Source organism: Eucalyptus grandis, chromosome 4 (assembly GCF_016545825.1).
Source record: "Eucalyptus grandis isolate ANBG69807.140 chromosome 4, ASM1654582v1, whole genome shotgun sequence".
NCBI lineage: Eukaryota > Viridiplantae > Streptophyta > Magnoliopsida > Myrtales > Myrtaceae > Eucalyptus > Eucalyptus grandis.
Genome location: NC_052615.1, coordinates 4,850,327 through 4,868,686, shown reverse-complemented (window position 1 = coordinate 4,868,686; position 18,360 = coordinate 4,850,327). Strand labels below are relative to the sequence as shown.

General features: G+C 41.5%; 1 protein-coding gene and 1 pseudogene across 1 annotated transcript; both read left to right on the top strand.

The window, feature by feature from the left end:
• The first annotated feature begins 774 nt into the window (after positions 1-774).
• LOC120292458 lies at positions 775-1,422 on the top strand. Its single transcript, XM_039310644.1, has one exon. The coding sequence runs from the start codon at positions 775-777 to the stop codon at positions 1,420-1,422; it is 648 nt and encodes a 215-aa protein (XP_039166578.1).
• Positions 1,423-8,827: 7,405 nt separating this feature from the next.
• LOC104440731 overlaps positions 8,828-18,360 on the top strand; it is a 49,398-nt pseudogene continuing 39,865 nt past the window's right edge.

Here is an 18,360-nt window from a genome sequence, read left to right as displayed (position 1 = left end):
CAGCTATTCAAAGGTCTTTATTTCCATGCACAAGACTTTACAAGTGCTAAAAAAGGCGCCCGCCCCTCATGGGGTTAGCAGAGCTTGCTTATAGGAAGGGATTCTATTCTGCCTAAACTGAAATGGTCAGTAGGGGACGGGTCTCATATCCACATCAGAGAGGATTGTTGGCTGCCCCGAGGAATTTCAGGAGGCCCTGTCACCAGAGAAGAGCCACGAATGGTGGCTGACTTATTGCTACCTGATCAGAACAAATGGAATGAAGATTTGCTTCATCGGCTTTTCGATGAATACATTATCAAGGAAATTCTCAGCATCCTGATGCACCCAACTTAAACATAAGATAAGCTTATTTGGACAGAGACTACCAATGGTCAATTAACTGTGAAGAGTGCCTATAAGATAATTTGACAAACCGACATCCACATTCAGGACAGTAGACCATCCTCTTCTTTCTAACTACCTTCAACCCTATGGAAGCAAATTTGGAAACTCCACATCCCACCTAAAATTAGGTTCTTCCTTTGGTCCATCACTCAAAATGCCCTCCCTCTAAGGTTAATCTCTTTCACCGACATATTAGTGCAGACCTTATCTGTAGGGTGTGCGCAACTCAGACTACAGAAACACTAGAACATCTTTTCCTTCTCTGTCCGTGGACTTCAACCATATAGGTCTCACCCTCGGGTTCGCATACGAATTCTACCTACTCAAATCAAGCGTATTGAAGAGTGGCTAGCTGACAGGTTTGTGGAAAATCAAAACTCACTAGGTATGGAGGTTATTGTTGTTCTCCTCTGGCACATTTGGAAAGCACGCAACAGATGTCTATTTCATCACCAGCAGCCAGATCCCGTCTTCGTTGTGGAAGCGACATGGGCTACCTCCAACTTGGCGAAGCATTTGAAGTTCACCATAACAAGATCCATCCCCCCTCGCTCGGCTCCAGGATCTCTGTGGAGGCCCCCTAATCCTGGTACATTAAAAATCAACATAGATGGAGCCTTCAGAAGTGGTAATATCTCAGGATCAACTGCATATATCTGTCGTGATCATATTGGTTCTATGCAAGAAGGTTTCACTTGTGCAGCCACAGCAAATTCTGCTTTGCAGATCGAAGTCCAAGCTTTGAATATAGCACTGTGCCATCTTCTGCGGATCGGGAAGTCTGATGAGCCCCTCATCATCAAGACGGACTGTCTCCAGGTGGTCGACGCCGTGCACGACCCTCAGAAGACGCCATGGGAGAGCCGCTTGCTGCTAGCGGAAACAACCGCCTTACTCCCCTGTTTCTCTCATCTTCTCATTAGGTTTATCGGACGTGAGACAAACGCACCTATGGACTGGGCTGCCAAGGCCCATTCTTCCAGGTCCTTGTCTTTCGCTGATGTCTTTCCCCCTCCCTCAGCTTTGTTTAATTGACTGCTTTCGGACGCGGTACAAGCGGGTTGTTTTTCAGCGTTACTTAAATGAAATGTCTAATTACGATAATAAAAAAAAAAAATTCCAACCAAAAGGAAAAAGTAAATCAAGCGAATATTTCCTCATTGCGCCCTCATCTCGTTTCAGCTCATGTCAGGGGGTTGCCGCCATCAAGCGGTAACGCATGCATAGCGCCAAATGTTCTTGCCTGTCTCGGACCTCTTTTCCTTATTTCTTTAGGAACCATCACAAAATTCCAAACGTCCCATTTGACCCTTCTTTCATTCCCCTTTTCTTGGTGATGATTGATCTGCCTTTGACGGCAGATTTCACAATCAATCACTCTGGTTGGCTCACTGTTCTTCCTCGTTTGTCATTTCGTTAGGGGCGATTGCTTGGTACTTTGTTTAAAATCAATTGGAGTTCTAATTTCTATTGGATCATAGCTCAAAGCGCTGCTTCGGTGATTGAGGGCATTTTAATGCTCAAGTCGAGGAAAAATTTAACTGGGTTTTTAGTTTGGAAAAAAAGTGCAGTGGGCTGTGACTTTGCTAGCATTGCAATCTTTAATGGACTGTGACTTATTGTGATTTTGCCATAGTGGGTTTTCTTTCTTGACTTCTTTTAATTCCAATTTCCCTGCAGTATTCATGATGAATGTTTCTGAACACGTGCATTGATTCGGGGGAAGTTTTTGCTTAATGAGACTTCTGCGTGGATATTTGCAATGCTAACTGAAGCAGTTGTAATGGACTCTCGCTGTTGTAGGAAAGGATTCATTTCGATTGGAAAGCAAAGAAGTGCTTACTTAAATTGACAACAGATACCTTACTCGATCAATTAGATGGTTTTCGAGCCGTTGGAGTGGTATTGCCGGCCGGTGGCAAATGGGATTTGGGCAAGGAGCGCAGAGAGCGCTTTTGGTGCGTTCACACCTTGTGCCGTGGTTTTTTTGGTCATTTCCATATCTTATTTGGTTCTTCTGGGCCTCTGCTGCTACCGAATTTGGTTGATCAAGATGACCTCAAAAGTCCGGAGATACCATTTGAGGTCAAAATGCTACCACTATATGTTGGGATTCCTTTCTTTTAACTGCATTGCTGAGCCCGTGCTGAGGTTGGTGATGGGCTTTTCGGTTTTCAGTCTGGATGGTCAGACTAGCCTCCTTCCATATGAGGTAGAAATTTAATGTGTCAAAAACCTAGCTTCAACTCTTTAACGTTCACGTGATATTTCTTAGTTTGATGAACACTCTTGGTTTGCTGGTTATTTTGTTTAATGTGTGATCATGCACATCGACGGAGTCCCATATAGTTAGTCTTACTAGCAAACTTATATTTGTTAGTAAGTTGCTCAGCCTTAACAAAATAAGAAGGCATTAGACTGAAATTGTTCACTAGCACATTGACTCTCCTTTCTTTTTTCTGTTTCATCTGCCTTCTTTTGGAAGAAGATTGGCACCAGTCTTGGCGGGACTACAGCATTCCTCATCGCTGCAACATTCTGTGTAATGTTGAACTTAGTCTTTTGATAAAATGATGACTTTAATGGAAAACATCCTTCTTTGCACATGTGAGTTTTTCCAACTTTCATCGGTTCCAAGTTTAACACTTTGAGTAAGCAATGACTACCATTTATAGTGAAGAAAAGAATCTGTTTTCTTATTTCTCGTAGAGTGATTACAATGAGTATAAATACATGAACAGAGAACCTAAATTAGGTAAGAAACCTATTTAGGTAAAGATCCTAAGTAGCCTCTAATCTCTATCAATATCTAATTTACAGCTAACAAAATTAAATCAAATCAGATAATATCACGTAATATAATCACGTAATATAATCAGAGATAAATTCTAGCGACTAAATTACCACCAACAAATGTACAGTAGCCTGAAGTAGATCTCATATCCATATTGCTTCCAGCCCAATCTGCATCGGTGAACACCTCAATTTCCGGATGTCCATGTTTTTCAAACATTAGACCCTTACCAGGACTTCCCTTCAAGTAGCGTAGAATTCTATATACTGCTTCAAAATGCCTTGGCCCTAGTGAGTGCATGAACTAGCTCACCATACTTACAGCAAACAATATATCACTATAGTTAGAGTGTAAGTTTTGGCACCATCTTTCTGGAAATTTGTCCAAAGCTCAATATATTTGCTTACTTTTACATAAAAAAAAACAAAGGATCTGTATCTCTTTTCCCCTAGACCCAAGCCCAGCCTCACATCCTTTCTCCAGGCCCAGCCCGCGCGTGGGTCTTCTTCCTCCTTATGCCGGTCACGTCTTTGCAAGGAAAAGAAGAGTACCAAGTCAGAAAGTGGCAGAGGATCGCGAGCTGCAGATGCGGCGTGATCTGCGGGTCGGGGTCAGGCCGGCTGGTGAGCTGGCGGTGGCAGAAGCCAGGCACGCCGGTTGCTGGCCGTTAAAAGGAGAGAGCTGAGAGAGGGAGCGACAGAGAGAGGGCGAGCTCAAGAGAGAGAGAGAGGGCGACGGCGAGCTCGTGAGAGTCCCCGATCGTCGTCGGAGGCCTGCTGTTCGTCGCAGCAGCTCTTCCCTAACCAAAATCGTGTACCGTCGAGTTGGCGTGGTTTTATTCGTTCCGGCAAGTGGATTAATGGCCGTCGGAGTTCATGGCCGGCGGTGGTCGACGCCGGCCGGAATGGACGACCGGCGACCGACGGCAGTTCGGCGGTAGATGGGTCGCCGGTTGTTCCGGGCCGTGCCGTTGGTTGGATGAGCTTTGGTGAGGAAGCAAGTCCCTCGGTGAAGGAGAAGCATCGGGGAAGAAGAAGTCCAGGGGTGAAGAGAGTACGAGCGATGGGAGAGAGAGAGAGAAGAGAGAGAGAGAGAGAGACGCTCCAGTGGCCACCACGCCGCGCACAAACTCTGTCCGACGACCATGAAAGCTCTTCGCTTTCTGATCGAAGCTCGACACGGGCTCATGCCTAAGATCGCTCGCAAAGATCCGAAGTCGAAGACGTAGGAAGCGCGACGGATGGTGGTGGTTCAAAGTAGGTGAGGGCGAGCTTTCTATGGGGCTGCGGAGGTTCTTCGGACAGGGGGATTCTGCTTCTTGTTCTTTGGCTAAAAAAGAGACAAAGATAACAATTTGAAAAGGAGAGAGTGAGAAGAAAAGAGGGAGGCTTTATGCTTTCAATGGCGATTCTAATGCTCAAAGGTAAGAGCACCGGAGACTAAAGCGGAAAGGGAATGTCTGCTCTGCTCTCCGAACCTTTCGACCCCTCCATCAGACAGCTTCAACACATCAAGCCTCCACTTTTGCTAGCGCTTCACAGTGGAGACAAATTCGTCTCGACCCGTGAAACTATACGGGGCGATGCTGCCCGTGCTCGCGTTCTGGGGTACTCCTGCTGATGAGCTTGAACCCTTGCGAACCGCTCGACATTGACCCACGAGACGAGGCCGTGCTTTTGCTGTTCGGGTCTCACGCGCAGGCGCCCCGAGCCAGAGCTTGTTCACTTGATAGGGGTTCAACTGCACAAACTGGACGCGAGGCACCATATGCTCCGCCGCCTCGTGTCAATCGTGGCGAAGGACCTCCTGAACGGCCAGCGGGTGGTGGTCCTGCTGCCAAAGAAGAATCATCTGCGTTTCCTGCAGCTCCAGTAGCAAAACCAAAGCTATGTCCTCTCTGCCTTCTTTGGTTTTGAGTTAGTGCAATTATAACACAGACTTCTTGCCATTATATATATGCTTCAATGAGCACGAGGGGGACTCGAAGATCGGTCTTTTCTTTTGAAAACCACGCTCTCGGACGCTCACGAACTTCGTCGCCTTTCATCTCACCTGGCCAGCCACTTCCACCGTCCGGCGAACGGCGCTAGTGATGGGCGATGGTGATGGTGCTCGTCTATTCGTGGAGGTTTGGTATTTGGTTTAACATCATGACAAGGGTGCCATTGTTAAAATTGTTTTATTCTAAAATGGATATGGGATGTTGAAGTTTCTTGGTGGGCTTCGGGCTATTGTGGGCCGATGGTGTAAATGAGGAAATTGTGAGTGGGCTGAGTGGGCCGTCTTTTGAAAAAAAAAATGTTCTTAATCCAACCTAGACCGATAGGGTCCGGGTCGGTTTAGATGGGCCGAGTCTCAGCCCGGTCCGATTTCTTTTTTATAATGTTAAAAGATCATAGAAAAATATTAATTAAAGAAATCATTAAAAATATTCAGAAAATTAAAAAATTCGAAAAAATAAAATTCTTTTTTTTAGAAAATTCAGAAAAATATTAAAAATGCTAAAATGTCCTGAAAAATCCTAACAATCCAGGAAAACTTTCGCAAATTTTAATTTCTCGGAAAAAAAAAGTCTTATTGGGTAGTTTTTCTCATTAAATGTGTGAAAAACCTTGGTGAAAATCTTGCTCAAAATTAAACAAGCTTTTAGGACTCTACCATGGGGTTTTAATTATCCTTTAAAATACTGACAAAAAAAATCCTTAAAAATGAATGCCCTTGATTGTGCACTTTCATTATGTTGATTGTAGCCTTCCTCTAGCTTAGTTAGAGATGGCATGCTCCCTATTTGATAATGTTAAATATTTGCTCTTCCATGCAATTTATTTAACACTTTCCTTGGTTGCTAAGGGCGCGTTTGGTAACAATTCTGTTCCCGAAAGCTGATTCTGACTAAAAATGATTATTTTTTATTCGTTCTCGGAACTAATTCCGAGTAAAAAGTGTGTTTGGTAACTGTCCAATTTTTTTGATTTTGGAATAGAATTGTGTTTGATACCGTGCTAATTGATTCTATTCCAAATTAATTTCTTTTAATTTTTAAATGCTTTTTAAATGCTTTTTTTTTTTTTTTTTTTACTTTTTCCTTTTCTCTTTTCCTTTTTTCCTTTTTTTTTTTCCCTTTTCTCCTATTCTTCTTCTTCTTCATTTGGCCAGTCGCCGGACCTTGCCCTGGCCTGGCCAGCCTTTGGTGAGCTCACCAGACCGGCGGACAGCGGCGGGTGGTGGTGGATGGCAATCGCGCAATGTCGGAAGGGAAGAATGAGACTTTTACTGTTTTGATTCTCGGATGGAGAATCATATTTTTTTTATTCTCAATTCTCTTCCCAATCTGTCTCTGGGAACAAAATTTTTACCAAACGCGATTCTCGTTCCAAATTGATTCTGGGAACAAAAAATCAGAATCAGGCATTGTTTGGCACGTTGCCAAACATGCCCTAATTGTTATTTTAATAAATGTGCATCTGCATAATTACTTCACATATTAGTGGATTGGTCTAAAATTAATCCAAACTACCTGACCAAAATCTTTTTTTTTTTTTTAATTAACAAGATTAGATACCGAAATGACACTAATTGGTTAATCAATATGATCAAATCCCCGACCCTAGAATTTCTGATTGCGTAGAAAGTGAGATATATTTCCATGTCTCACTTGGCTTCTAATTGACCCTAATAGGCTAGTGGCAACTCTTTATTACAAAATTCTTATAAACACCCCAATGTTGTGCGATGATCATGGACCGTAGGCTCATCTTTTAGACAACACTCCTAAACCTATGCTTTCCTCCTACCGAGGAATAGGTTGCAACAAGATAACATAATTTATTTGTGAAAATACTTTGTTATATTGTGTATCTATATATTATTGAAATCTTTTACAATTATCTTCAATGCAAAGTGATAAGAGTTATCTCTAATTATTCATTTATAAGGGTCATGAAAATATTTATGGATGTTTATGAAATTTGCATAATCATGTAAAATATCCCTTTATATATGCCATACATTTTTCGTGATGCTGGGTTCTTTTTATTTATTTGATAGCATTTACTTTAATGGTTACAGAATAAATCCTTATCTATAAGAGATGGGCTATGATACTTTTAGTGGTACGGTTTTTTTTTTTTTTAGTAATTCTCTAATATCATTCATTTATCAAATAGAAGGTAAGGCATCATGTGATATAACATTTTCAGTTATCCTCTAGCATCATATTTTAATGACATGGACGATCACGTTATAGTGCCATTTTAAATTAATTGTTTCTTTGATTAATCGTTTTTGTTAATGGGCATTTTTTTATTAATATGCTAATTTTTATTTGTATATTAAAAATGCACTATTATCTTATTTCTATTATTTAAAATCATTTATTCATTAAGAATGGACCTTTCATGTTATTTATTCAACTTACTTTGTTCTTATTGAATTTAAAGTAATCAAAATGATACGAAATGTAAGACTTTGTTTACATGAACTATAAAATAATTGGAGTTACAGTAGATGTAAAATAAAATCATAAGTGTCGTCAATGATTTCACATTTCATTATATTTATTTATGATTTATACGCAAATGTGTAATTTAACTCTATAAACATATAATTCGTACTTTTACCAACAACAAAAAAAACTCTATAAACATATGATAATTTCATTCTATATACTTTTGTAATAATGGATAAGGTATTTTCTATAAATTTTGTAATAGTTGTTTTCTTATTTGCTAATATTCTTTTTTTGTAAAGCATGTAATATAATTTGTTTGTGATGATGGATAATTTTTTTGTCAATCAACTAATATTTATGTTAAATTTAGACTGTGATGTTATAATAGAAATTTCTGGGTCGTTCAACATTTAGTGAGCACCCTATTTAGAACAAATATAGTACATATTTATATAATTTATTTGTTAGACATGGACTATTATGTTATGGAGCATTTTTTTTATTGTTATCATTTACTTGACGAATATGGTCACAATGGGTATCCATACCATTTTTCAATCATGAAAGTCATCACTTATTATGTATGTTGTCATACTTACGTTGACATATATGAAATCATATAAAAGACGCCTCTAACGATGTACTTTTTTCCTCCTATGATGGGTAAACTTATTACATTTATTCATTTGTAAAGCATGTTATATATTTTTCTTTAATGATGGATTTGTATTGTCACGCCCCGAACCCCAAGTGCATGCATATCCCTCTCTGGTTGATAATATTTTGCAACTTCTCAGGACAAGTCGCCGACCCTTTTTTGTTTTATTGCACATGCGAAAGCAAAAATAAATCTCCTGACAATAATCATCTCGGGATAAAAAATCAGGACAATAAATTCACAAAACAAACATGCTTTTATATTCACATAAAATCAAGTACAAAGTCTATGACCAAAAGGCCACAAAAACTGACTTTCCAAAAGAGATGGTTCTAGCTGACTACACTTCTGATCACCTCCTCTCAGCTTTAGGTCCTCCACCTCGACGACCTTGAAAAATTGTCCCATAACAGGGTGAAATATAAATCTCAGCGAGTCTATACTCTAAACCCCGATTAGGAGGATAATACGTCAAGAGATGTCTTAACCACACAATCACGCCATTGACATAGAGGACTTACCTCGCCTTAATTCCACAATGCAGGTTAGTACAATTCATATCATAGACAACCATACAAGTATGAGCAATAACTAAGTTCCAACAACTGGAACGCCACACCAAATTCTCAAATCAGTACAGGGGTCCTAATTATAGGGCAAAATCGTTATGACATGTTCCATACCATGTCACATAATTTTGTCCCATTATCTAACACATCAATTCCACTCAACAAGCGTTCCAATTGGTAATTACACCCACTCTAAGGTACGGCCTACTCAAAGTTTGGCGGTCTACTGGTGTAACTAGGTATCGTCTCATCCCATTGAGCACGGTTACGTCTCTCAAAGACAACTTTCCCGAAGGAGTATAGGGCCAGCCTCTACTGCGACCCAAATCCCACATAGGGTAACGTTCATCCGATACAGTTCGGGGACGGGTTCACTTAATCAACACATGACCACTCAGTCTTGACTTAGAACACTATATATTGCACTCAAATGCCTTAATTAAAATAGTGAGCCTGATCTATTTTCTTCGTATTAAAAACATCTAGTGAAATTAGTCGTGCGTGGATACACGGTCAGATTGGACCTGAAAATTCAATAAAAAAAATTTATTTTAAAATCCCACTAGTTTATATAATATATAAAACTATTTTCGGTGTTTAAAACCTGACACCCAGGATTTTCTGAAAAAATGTCAAAATTCACCAATTTTGGAATATTGACCCACTTTCCAATCAACACTCAAATTTCACAATTCATCACTTGATTGCAGAAATTAATCACACCATTGCAATCAGCACGAAATTCCGCTCACCGATTACCCAGGCCTAATTTCCGGAAAAATAATTCATAATTAAATAATTTCTAAAAATTAATAAAGTAAATGCATTAAATACTAAAAAAACTAACTTATGTTAAATAAATTTAATCTAACCACCTATTGAGCTAACTAAATTATTCTATTCATCCTAGCTATGTAACAATGCACTAATCTAATTAAATATAAGTTTCTAACCACCTAATTTCTTAATCTAATCATCCTAATTTAACTAACTGAATTAATAATTAAACTAATTATACTTAAATAAATCTAAACACCCCATAAACATTATTAGCTTACTAAGAAGAGTTTAGTGCATAAACTCACCGGTTAATTGCGGAAACCGGTTCACCGCGACGACGGCGCGACAGCGACCGAAATCCGAATTTTCAGCGGCGTCGGCGGACTTGGACCGGGCCTAAAACCAGCCCAACAAATCTCAGCCCAAATTGAGATTTGTTATTGAGTTGGGTTGGGCCTGAAGCAGGCTTCAAATGGGCTTGAAACTTGGCTTGGGCTGACGAAAACAATAACTTGCTGGGCTGAAAGTTGCTGGATCGGGCTTGCGGCAGGAGGATTCAAGTGGGCTGTTTGCTCATGGGTTGCTGCTGGTGAAGCCCACGACTTCAAATGGCTGAAGCTTGCTGCGATTTGGGCCGGAATTGCGGGGCCGTGGAGGCGAGCTGGCTTCGTGCAGCTTGTGACTGAGCTGCGGAGATGCGGGATGAGCGGCAGCTTGCAGGGAGAGATCGACGGGGGAAATGGAAGCAGGCTGGTGGGCGTTCGGTCGTGGCAGTGGAACGAGTGGAGATTGCGGTCAACTTTTGGGGCTTCTGTGAGTGTTGTTGTTGACCGAAAGAAATCGTGGCCAACGTGAGAAACCGCTGGTGGAGTGAGGCTGTTGCTCCGTGGGATGGTGTGGCTTCGGCAGGAGGAGTCAACACTTGAAGATTGCAGGTGAAGTTTGACTCATGAGAGACAAACTGAAGTGGAGCAGCTGCAGGATGATTCAGTTCAAGGAAATAAATGAAAGCATACGCTGGCCGAGAGAGAGAATGATTGACAACATGGAAGAAAAATATTGAAGAAGGAGCCGCGGAGAGGGAGGTTGGCGAGGCTTGCCCATGAAGATTGAATAAGAAAAAGGGTAAAGTCAACAATCTAATCCAATTACTTAAATGCTTGGTCCCCTTTGGTCTCCAATCTTATCCCATTTTGTCTCCAATTACTTTCTAAGCTTTATTTTCATAAATAAACCTAATTTTGAAGCCTAAAATTGCTGCCCTTTTCCAATTCCGAATTTCACAATTTTTGGTCTTCAATTTCTTCAACAATTTCCCAAATCTGACGTCCAATTTCGGTGAAGAAAAAGCCCGTAGAATTTCTACAAGTGCCCTTCATTAAATAGCTTGGCTTGGAAGTCCAAATTCCCTTAAACTCGGCCCATACGAATTTTTGTTAATTTTCCGCAACGTCCGAATCCATTTTTCATAAAAATCCTGGAATCTCCAAAAAAATTTCGAAGAATGAGTCAACATTCCTAAAATAGCTCGTGACACCATAGAACTTTCAATTTTTGAAATCGGGTTAAATTCACGGTTAATTTCACTCCGGCACGCTTTTAGTGTGACTTAATCTACCGGGTAATTTTTATGAATTTTTGGTGTAATTGACCCGTGATCAATTTATCTTGAGTCACAATGTACATCTCCGAGCCATTGGTGACTCTCAGTTGTCGTGAAAATCTCAAAGTTTCAATTACAAACACAGAGTACCCAAAACGATAGAAAATCAACATAGTGCCGATCGATCAGAATTTTGCAATAAGGTGGAATCACCCACACTTTAATTACATATCCCAGTCAAATCGACCTATCTCTAATCTCTGATCGATTCTAACAGTGTTGTAATGACCCTTGTAGATCGACACGGTCGAGTAATCGATTCTTGATTGAATTCTCAAGTCTATTATATTTAGATTCCTTAATTGCTTTCCATATAATCTAGTTATTTCGTGAATGATCAGCTCAGAGAATAGCACTACAGACGTGTTGACGAAAGGTCCGATTTATTTAATCGAAAACAAATTCTGAAAATTCAAGCTGTCACATTTATCTTAGAGCATCCATGCATGAGAACTTATATTTCATGTTATAGATAAAATGAAAAGGAAAAAACTCAATAAAGATTGCATGCAACTTTATATGAGAGAAAAATTTATTGATGATGGTCGTTAGATGAGTATTCTGTAAGGGTGCGTTTGGTAACATTTCTGTTTAAAAATTGGTCCAGGAAAACAAAAATAGAAAAAAATGCTTTTGTTCCGAGAAACAATTTTTGAACAAAAAAAACGCGTTTGGTAAACTTGTTCCACGAATAAAAAATGAACAGAAATAAGTTTGGTAAATTTATATAATTTTTTTATTTCTTTTACTTTTTAAATATTTTTATTTTATTTTTTCTATTTTCTTTCTTTTTTTCTTTTTTTTTTTTTTTTTTTTTTTTTTCCTTTTTCCTTTTTTCTTTTTTCCTCTTTTGGCCGGTCGCTCTTCCTCCCTGGCATCTCCTCGCACGACCGTGCCAGCACGCCCGCGCCGGTAGCCAAGCCGACGGTGACCCAGAGCCACACCGTCATCTCCCTCCACCGCATCGGCGACCGCGCTCGACGCCTCCTCACCGCCACCGTACCAGCCGTTCGTTGGAGCAACCACCGCGCCCCCTGCACGCCGCGACGCCGGACCCGCGCCCGATGGTGTCGCCGACCTCTGCGTCCCCAGATCCGTCGCCTGCCACTCAGTGTTCTCCCCTCGCGACACCAAACCTGCACCCGAAGCCTCCGCCGACGACCCAGCGATGCCGGAGCCCCAAAGATTGCCCCTTCGCCTCACGCCCAATCGATGCATCTGCAGGTCTCGAGCCTCCGTTCACCACTACCGCATCAGATCTCACCGCGCCGTGACCCACGACTTCGAGATCCGCTCGATCGTCGACCCTGCGCCGACCCACGACTCGACCGGCCATCCTCGCCGCTCCCCCCGGCCGCTGGGCGAGCTCGGCCTCGCCGGATCTGGGCGAGATCGAGCTCACCCGGCCAGGCACGAGGTCGGCCTCGCCGCGTCGGGTGGAGACGCTCGCAGGTGGAGATGCTTGCAAGTGGAGACGCTCGCAGTGGCTGTCGGCGCCGGAGAGGACGACGGTGGAGAAGCCGGATGGTCTTGAGACAGAGGCGACTGTCGGCGCCGGAGAAGACGACGGTGGAGACGCTCGTAGGAGGAGAGGCTCGCAGGAGAACACGATTTTGTTCCTTTTTTGTTCTTCAAATATGTTTCAGAAATAAGAAACATAAATTTGTTGTTTCTTATTTCTGTTCTCTTTTTGTTTCTGGGAGCAAAAGAACAAAAAAGGAACAAAAACGCGCCCAAACGCGTTTCTGTTTCTTTTTTGTTCCTAGGAACAGAAAAACAAAAAAAAATGTTTAGAAACAGAAAAAAAGAACAAAAACAAATGCAGCCTAAGTTCCCCGAGTTCAAGAATCTCTAGTTTGCAGAGTAAGATGGGCCTAGACCTTGGCATCTTACTTGGTTTATAACTAGCCATAATAGATTAGTGGTGACTTCAAAAGTAAATTGAATAACATAATTAGTGGGAAAATCAAGTCGTGTTTGGTAAACTTTGAGAGAATATGAGTTAAATGCAAGCATCATCTCGCAAGAGGATAATTCAAGCTCTTTAAGCAATCCGTTGAACTCCTTCGGAGTTCACCTTAGGAGGGTTGTGACATGTAGTGATTATGTTAAAAGTAAAAAGATAGAGAGAGCTTAAACACTAATTAACATTACGAGTACAAGCCAATTGAGTCAATGAAGCAATGAGGCTGCAAGCCCCCCAAATTAGTCTATGGCCATTGGGAATGGACATCGCACAATCACATTCAATGACTCAGGGTGCGTTTGGGAAGACTTTTGGGGAAAGTCCTTGAGAAAATGCAAAGATCTTTGAGTCAAAGATGTTTTTCAAAATGCAAAATGTGTTTGGTAAATTTATTTGTGAAAGTCAATTCTGAAGTATACTTGTGCAAAATAGTGTTTGGGTAAATTAAATTTGTAAAATGCTTTTATTATTAAACAAAAGGAAAGTTGGCTGGTCAAGGCTTCGCCGGTGACCGCCGGCCAAGGTTTCGCCGGTTCTGCGCCGGCCAGGGCTTCGCGCCGGCGAAGGGTAGGCGATCCGGCGAGGGTCGCGGCGACCCTCGCCGCGCCGTCGCGCAACCCACCGCGCCGCGAAGGTCACCCCGAGGTCGCGGAGGATCCGGGTCGCGGCGAGGTCTGGGTCGCTGGGTCGCCGCGACCTCTGCGACCCGGATCCGGGTCGCCCGGGTCGCCGCGACCTCCGGCGACCTCCGCGACCCGGATCCGGGTCGCGGCGAGGTCGTGGGTCGCCGGAGGTCGCGGCGACAGACCTCGCCGCGACCCGAGCGACGTCCGCGACTCGAGATCTGGGTCGCGGAGGTCGCCGGAGGTCGCGGCAACCGACCTCGCCGTGACCTAGGCAACCGACGCGACCCGGATCTCGGGTCGCACGCCCGATCGGCGACGGTCGGCGGGGTGCGGCGACGGTTGCCGGCCTCTCCAACCCGTTGCCGACCCATCGCCACCTCGCCGGCCGAGTCGCCACCTCGCCTGCCGACATCCGAGAATTCTCGACGAAGAGGAAGATTGAACAAAGCGATGAACAGTAGAGAGGGAAACAAATGCAAAGCCAAAGCTGAAAGCCCAAGGCACCCCAAGAGCTGCCTTGGGCTTTCAGCCTTCGAAGGCTGGCTTTGGCTCAATGGGGCTTCTAAAATATTTGCCAAACGCCTGATATTTGGCCAAAAGGCCTTTAGGTGTCTAAAGACACTTGGGAAAGCTGTTCCCAAACGCAGCCTCAGTCTCGTGCATCGAATTTGAAACACTGAATGTACTATTGTTTGACAAAAAAAAAAATGTACTATTGTTGAATCTTCAAAGGATTAGCGAGACTAGATAAAAAGAAACAGGTACACAAAATTACAAAAAACAGCGTTAGGCCGTATAGGATTTGTACTATTATTCCATTTAAAATCCTACGATAGTGGTTATATTGAAAAAGAAAAAAATAAAAAAGATGAAGAGAGTTCATAGACCAGCTTATATTGGAAGTACCAGTCAATTTAGCAGACCAACCAATGTGGTTCCAAACCCACCAAAATTTGTCGATGCTCTATTTGTAAACATAGACAGAATGAACCCCAAGGCCAAGTATCTAACACTAGGATAATCCATAGATTGGTTAACACTATAATAACGGAATTATTCTGACACCAATTATAGAAAGATATGCCGTAAGCCGATTGCAGCCTATCTCTGGTTTCGATTAGAATTCAGCCGTCGCAATGCGGTCTGATGAGCCGAAGGTATTTTGATCAGCTCTTCCATCGGCATAACTCACTTGCTGGAGACGTCGTTGGCAATTGTGGCGCCGATCATCATAGTAGAAAGGCAACAGCTTGTTGTCATTCTTCTCAAGTCTTCTTCTATTTTTTCTTGTCTATTCCGGGTCCATCTCACTTCTACCCATATTTTTTTTATCTGACATTTTATCCGGACATATCCTAATTGATCTGGTCTCGAGGACGTCCTCAAATATTAGATAGGATTATTTTCATCCTATCCAGACTACCAAATGCGATCTTAAAGTATGTAAAACAATTAGTGCATCTCAAGTTCAACAGAAGTGTGACGCTCCAAAACGTTACGCACGGCAAGTGTCTTTTCTATTGATACTCATAATCATAATTATACATGTAGAAGCACAATAAAATTTTCACAATAGGCCTTACTAGAAAATTGCACAAGTTCGATGATATACATACTCTCCTTTGTACAAACGGTGATAATAATTATCACTACAAAATACATAGTCTTGGGAAAGGTAAGGGTCACCTAACACTACTACACTTATACTAACCAAATCAACATCCAACAAAGATATCACTTTGAGGTTTAATATTTGTCGTTTCCACATTCATATCACCAAAACGTTGACATCGCATCTTAAAGGAACAATAAAATACCCCATGAGAAATCCATCAAACACACCCTAGGCATGTAACAAGCTTAACAATCTAATTCAAACGAATACAAGATTTCACATACCATCATTAAGACTTACATACACATGACAACAAAAGCCAAACACAAATTAACAACCAACAACCAACCAAGTTAAGAGTAGGTCAATCCAACTTAGTACCTAGAGTTTTCACTTATCTTGAAAATGACTTGAGAAAATCAAACCTCTAAACGCCTAGAAAGTAAAATAATCAAGAACACCGATTAATAGCCCTTAATCTTTATAAACAACAAAACTAGTTTGTTAAGCTGAAGAGGAAATTACAACAATTCACCTTGTGGTCACTTAAAAAGATGAAACTAGGAGTTTCAACAACACAAACGCGTGGCCTTCACTTTTACTCGCAATAATTGAAAACAAAAGTTAAAGAAATGAGTTTATGAGTGAAGTGGGGTCTTGCACTCCTTTTAAAAGCCCTCCATCGATCAAGGTAAAGAAGGAAAGGTTGAGATGAATTTAACCACAATTGGGGCATTAATTGCCTTAATAAATTAAGGAAAAAATTATTTTATGTGGCCCCTATAATCATAATTAGGGCATATGTGGTTTGCTATCATAATCCAAAGAATGAGCTATTTAAGAGAAAGGGGAGATGGCTTCATGTCATTAGGCCGAGCATAAGCTAAAATCATTCCAAGTATTAATGAACTAAGGCCAAATTTCATGAGATATTGCATGATCTCATCACCTAATCTCACATCTTTAAGAGGAAACGTGGAAGGGGTTAAAAAAGACAAACGTGGGACCTTCACCTTTGCTTCAAAATAATGAGAAAAGAAAGGGAAGAAAATATGGCATGGAACTCTCTCTTTCTTTGCAAGAATAAGTTGAAAGTATCTATTTAGAGCTTCAATACTTGTAGTGGCTTCTTATGATCAATAAGGGGATGTTTCATGAGATACAAAATGATAAGAACAACTAACCATAAGTTAAATGTAATGATAACTTTGAGTTAAAAACATGTGACATCCTGAAATTCGACCCCGTTTCGATAAAGTGAAATGGGTATTTTGTCGACGTGCCTATGGTCCTTTTTCTCTGAGCTGATCACTCACGAGTTAACTAACCTATTGGGTGAAGCCGTTAAGGGAGGTATCTACAGTAAAATCCCTAAAAACTACTTAATTGGTTGGATTGGACTAAAATCACTTTTGATTGATTCTAACCATAAAATTTAATTTGGTTTCGGGAATCGAATATTCGAGCGTGTCACAATTCATTTTTAGGATCCCGTCTCATCGTCCGTCAAATTATTGACTAGTCCGTGTTGGGATATAATACGTGGAAACGACAGGATCTTGCAATTTACGTCAACGCGAAATCGCCAGAGAAATAAACGAGAAAATTAAGGACACCATAAATTTATGTAGTTCGGTCTGAGTATCGGTACCTACATCCACCGGAAGAGCCAGCAACAAATAATCTACTAAAATTGGAGAATCAGAGTTTACAATCGCTCAATCGCTCAAGTGTTTCCCACACCTAGATTTAACCACAAACCCTAAGTGTATAAATAACAACTCGCTTGGGTATAAACTCACGGCACAAAATTACCACGTTACAAAACTCTCTACGTACGGCTTCGCAAGACTTCAAGATCTTGCAGCTTTTCTTCAAGCAGCATGGACGTGCGCGGCTTCTCACGAACGTAGGGCTTCCACAGCAATTTTCGGAAGAAGGAAAAAAGAAGACCTGCTCGATGCTTTTATACGTGGGTGTGTGTGCCCACCACTTCCCTTCTTCACGTGCAGGATGTTTCCTCTTTTCTCTCATTGGCTAAAAGGAACGAAACTTGTGTGTGCTGGGCCCACGAGGATAACAACTTTCAGCAACAATTCCGAAGAAAGAATTCGTATACATGTGCCCATCTTTTTTTTTCTTTTTGAAATTCCTTCACAAGTCCACCAAATTTCAAACTCTAGTCATAATTTAACAATTCTCCACCTTAGCTCGATCTTTGAAGCCAAGTTATAGTGTTCATCATCCATGCTGCTCTCCCAACGTCCCGACGGGCGCTCACTCTCCATAGATGCTAATAGAGCTCAAGCAGAGCTTGAACTTCGCCAAAGGAACAGACTTAGTCATCATGTCTGCCGGGTTATCTGCTGTAGCAATCTTTTTAACAGTAACAATACCCTTAGCTAAGACATCCCAAATGAAATGGTACATGATGTTGATATGTTTCGTTCGTTTGTGATAAACTAGATTATATGACAAATATATCGCACCTTGGTTATCACAATGTATATCCACACTTTTCTGATCTAACCCAAAGTTCGAGAGCAAACTTTGTAACCATATCGCCTCCTTCGCTACAAAGGTTAGTGTCATATACTCTGCCTTAGTCGAAGACAAGGCAATGTGATCCTGTAAGGATGCTTTCCAACTAACTGCACCATCTACTAGCGTAAACACGTACCCTGCTAAAGACCTGCAATTATCCAAGTTACCGGCATGATCCGAATCTACAAAACCAATGGTCTCATTGCCATTGCTGTCCCTCCGGTATACTATACCCATGGCGCCGTTGCCGGGGATCGTTTGTTTAATACTAATTAATATTGATACCAGATAATTCTAAGTTTAATCTA

Bases quoted from the DNA above. Each gene is read 5' to 3' on its own strand.
- LOC120292458 (XM_039310644.1), top strand. From the start codon at position 775: ATGGAGGTTATTGTTGTTCTCCTCTGGCACATTTGGAAAGCACGCAAC.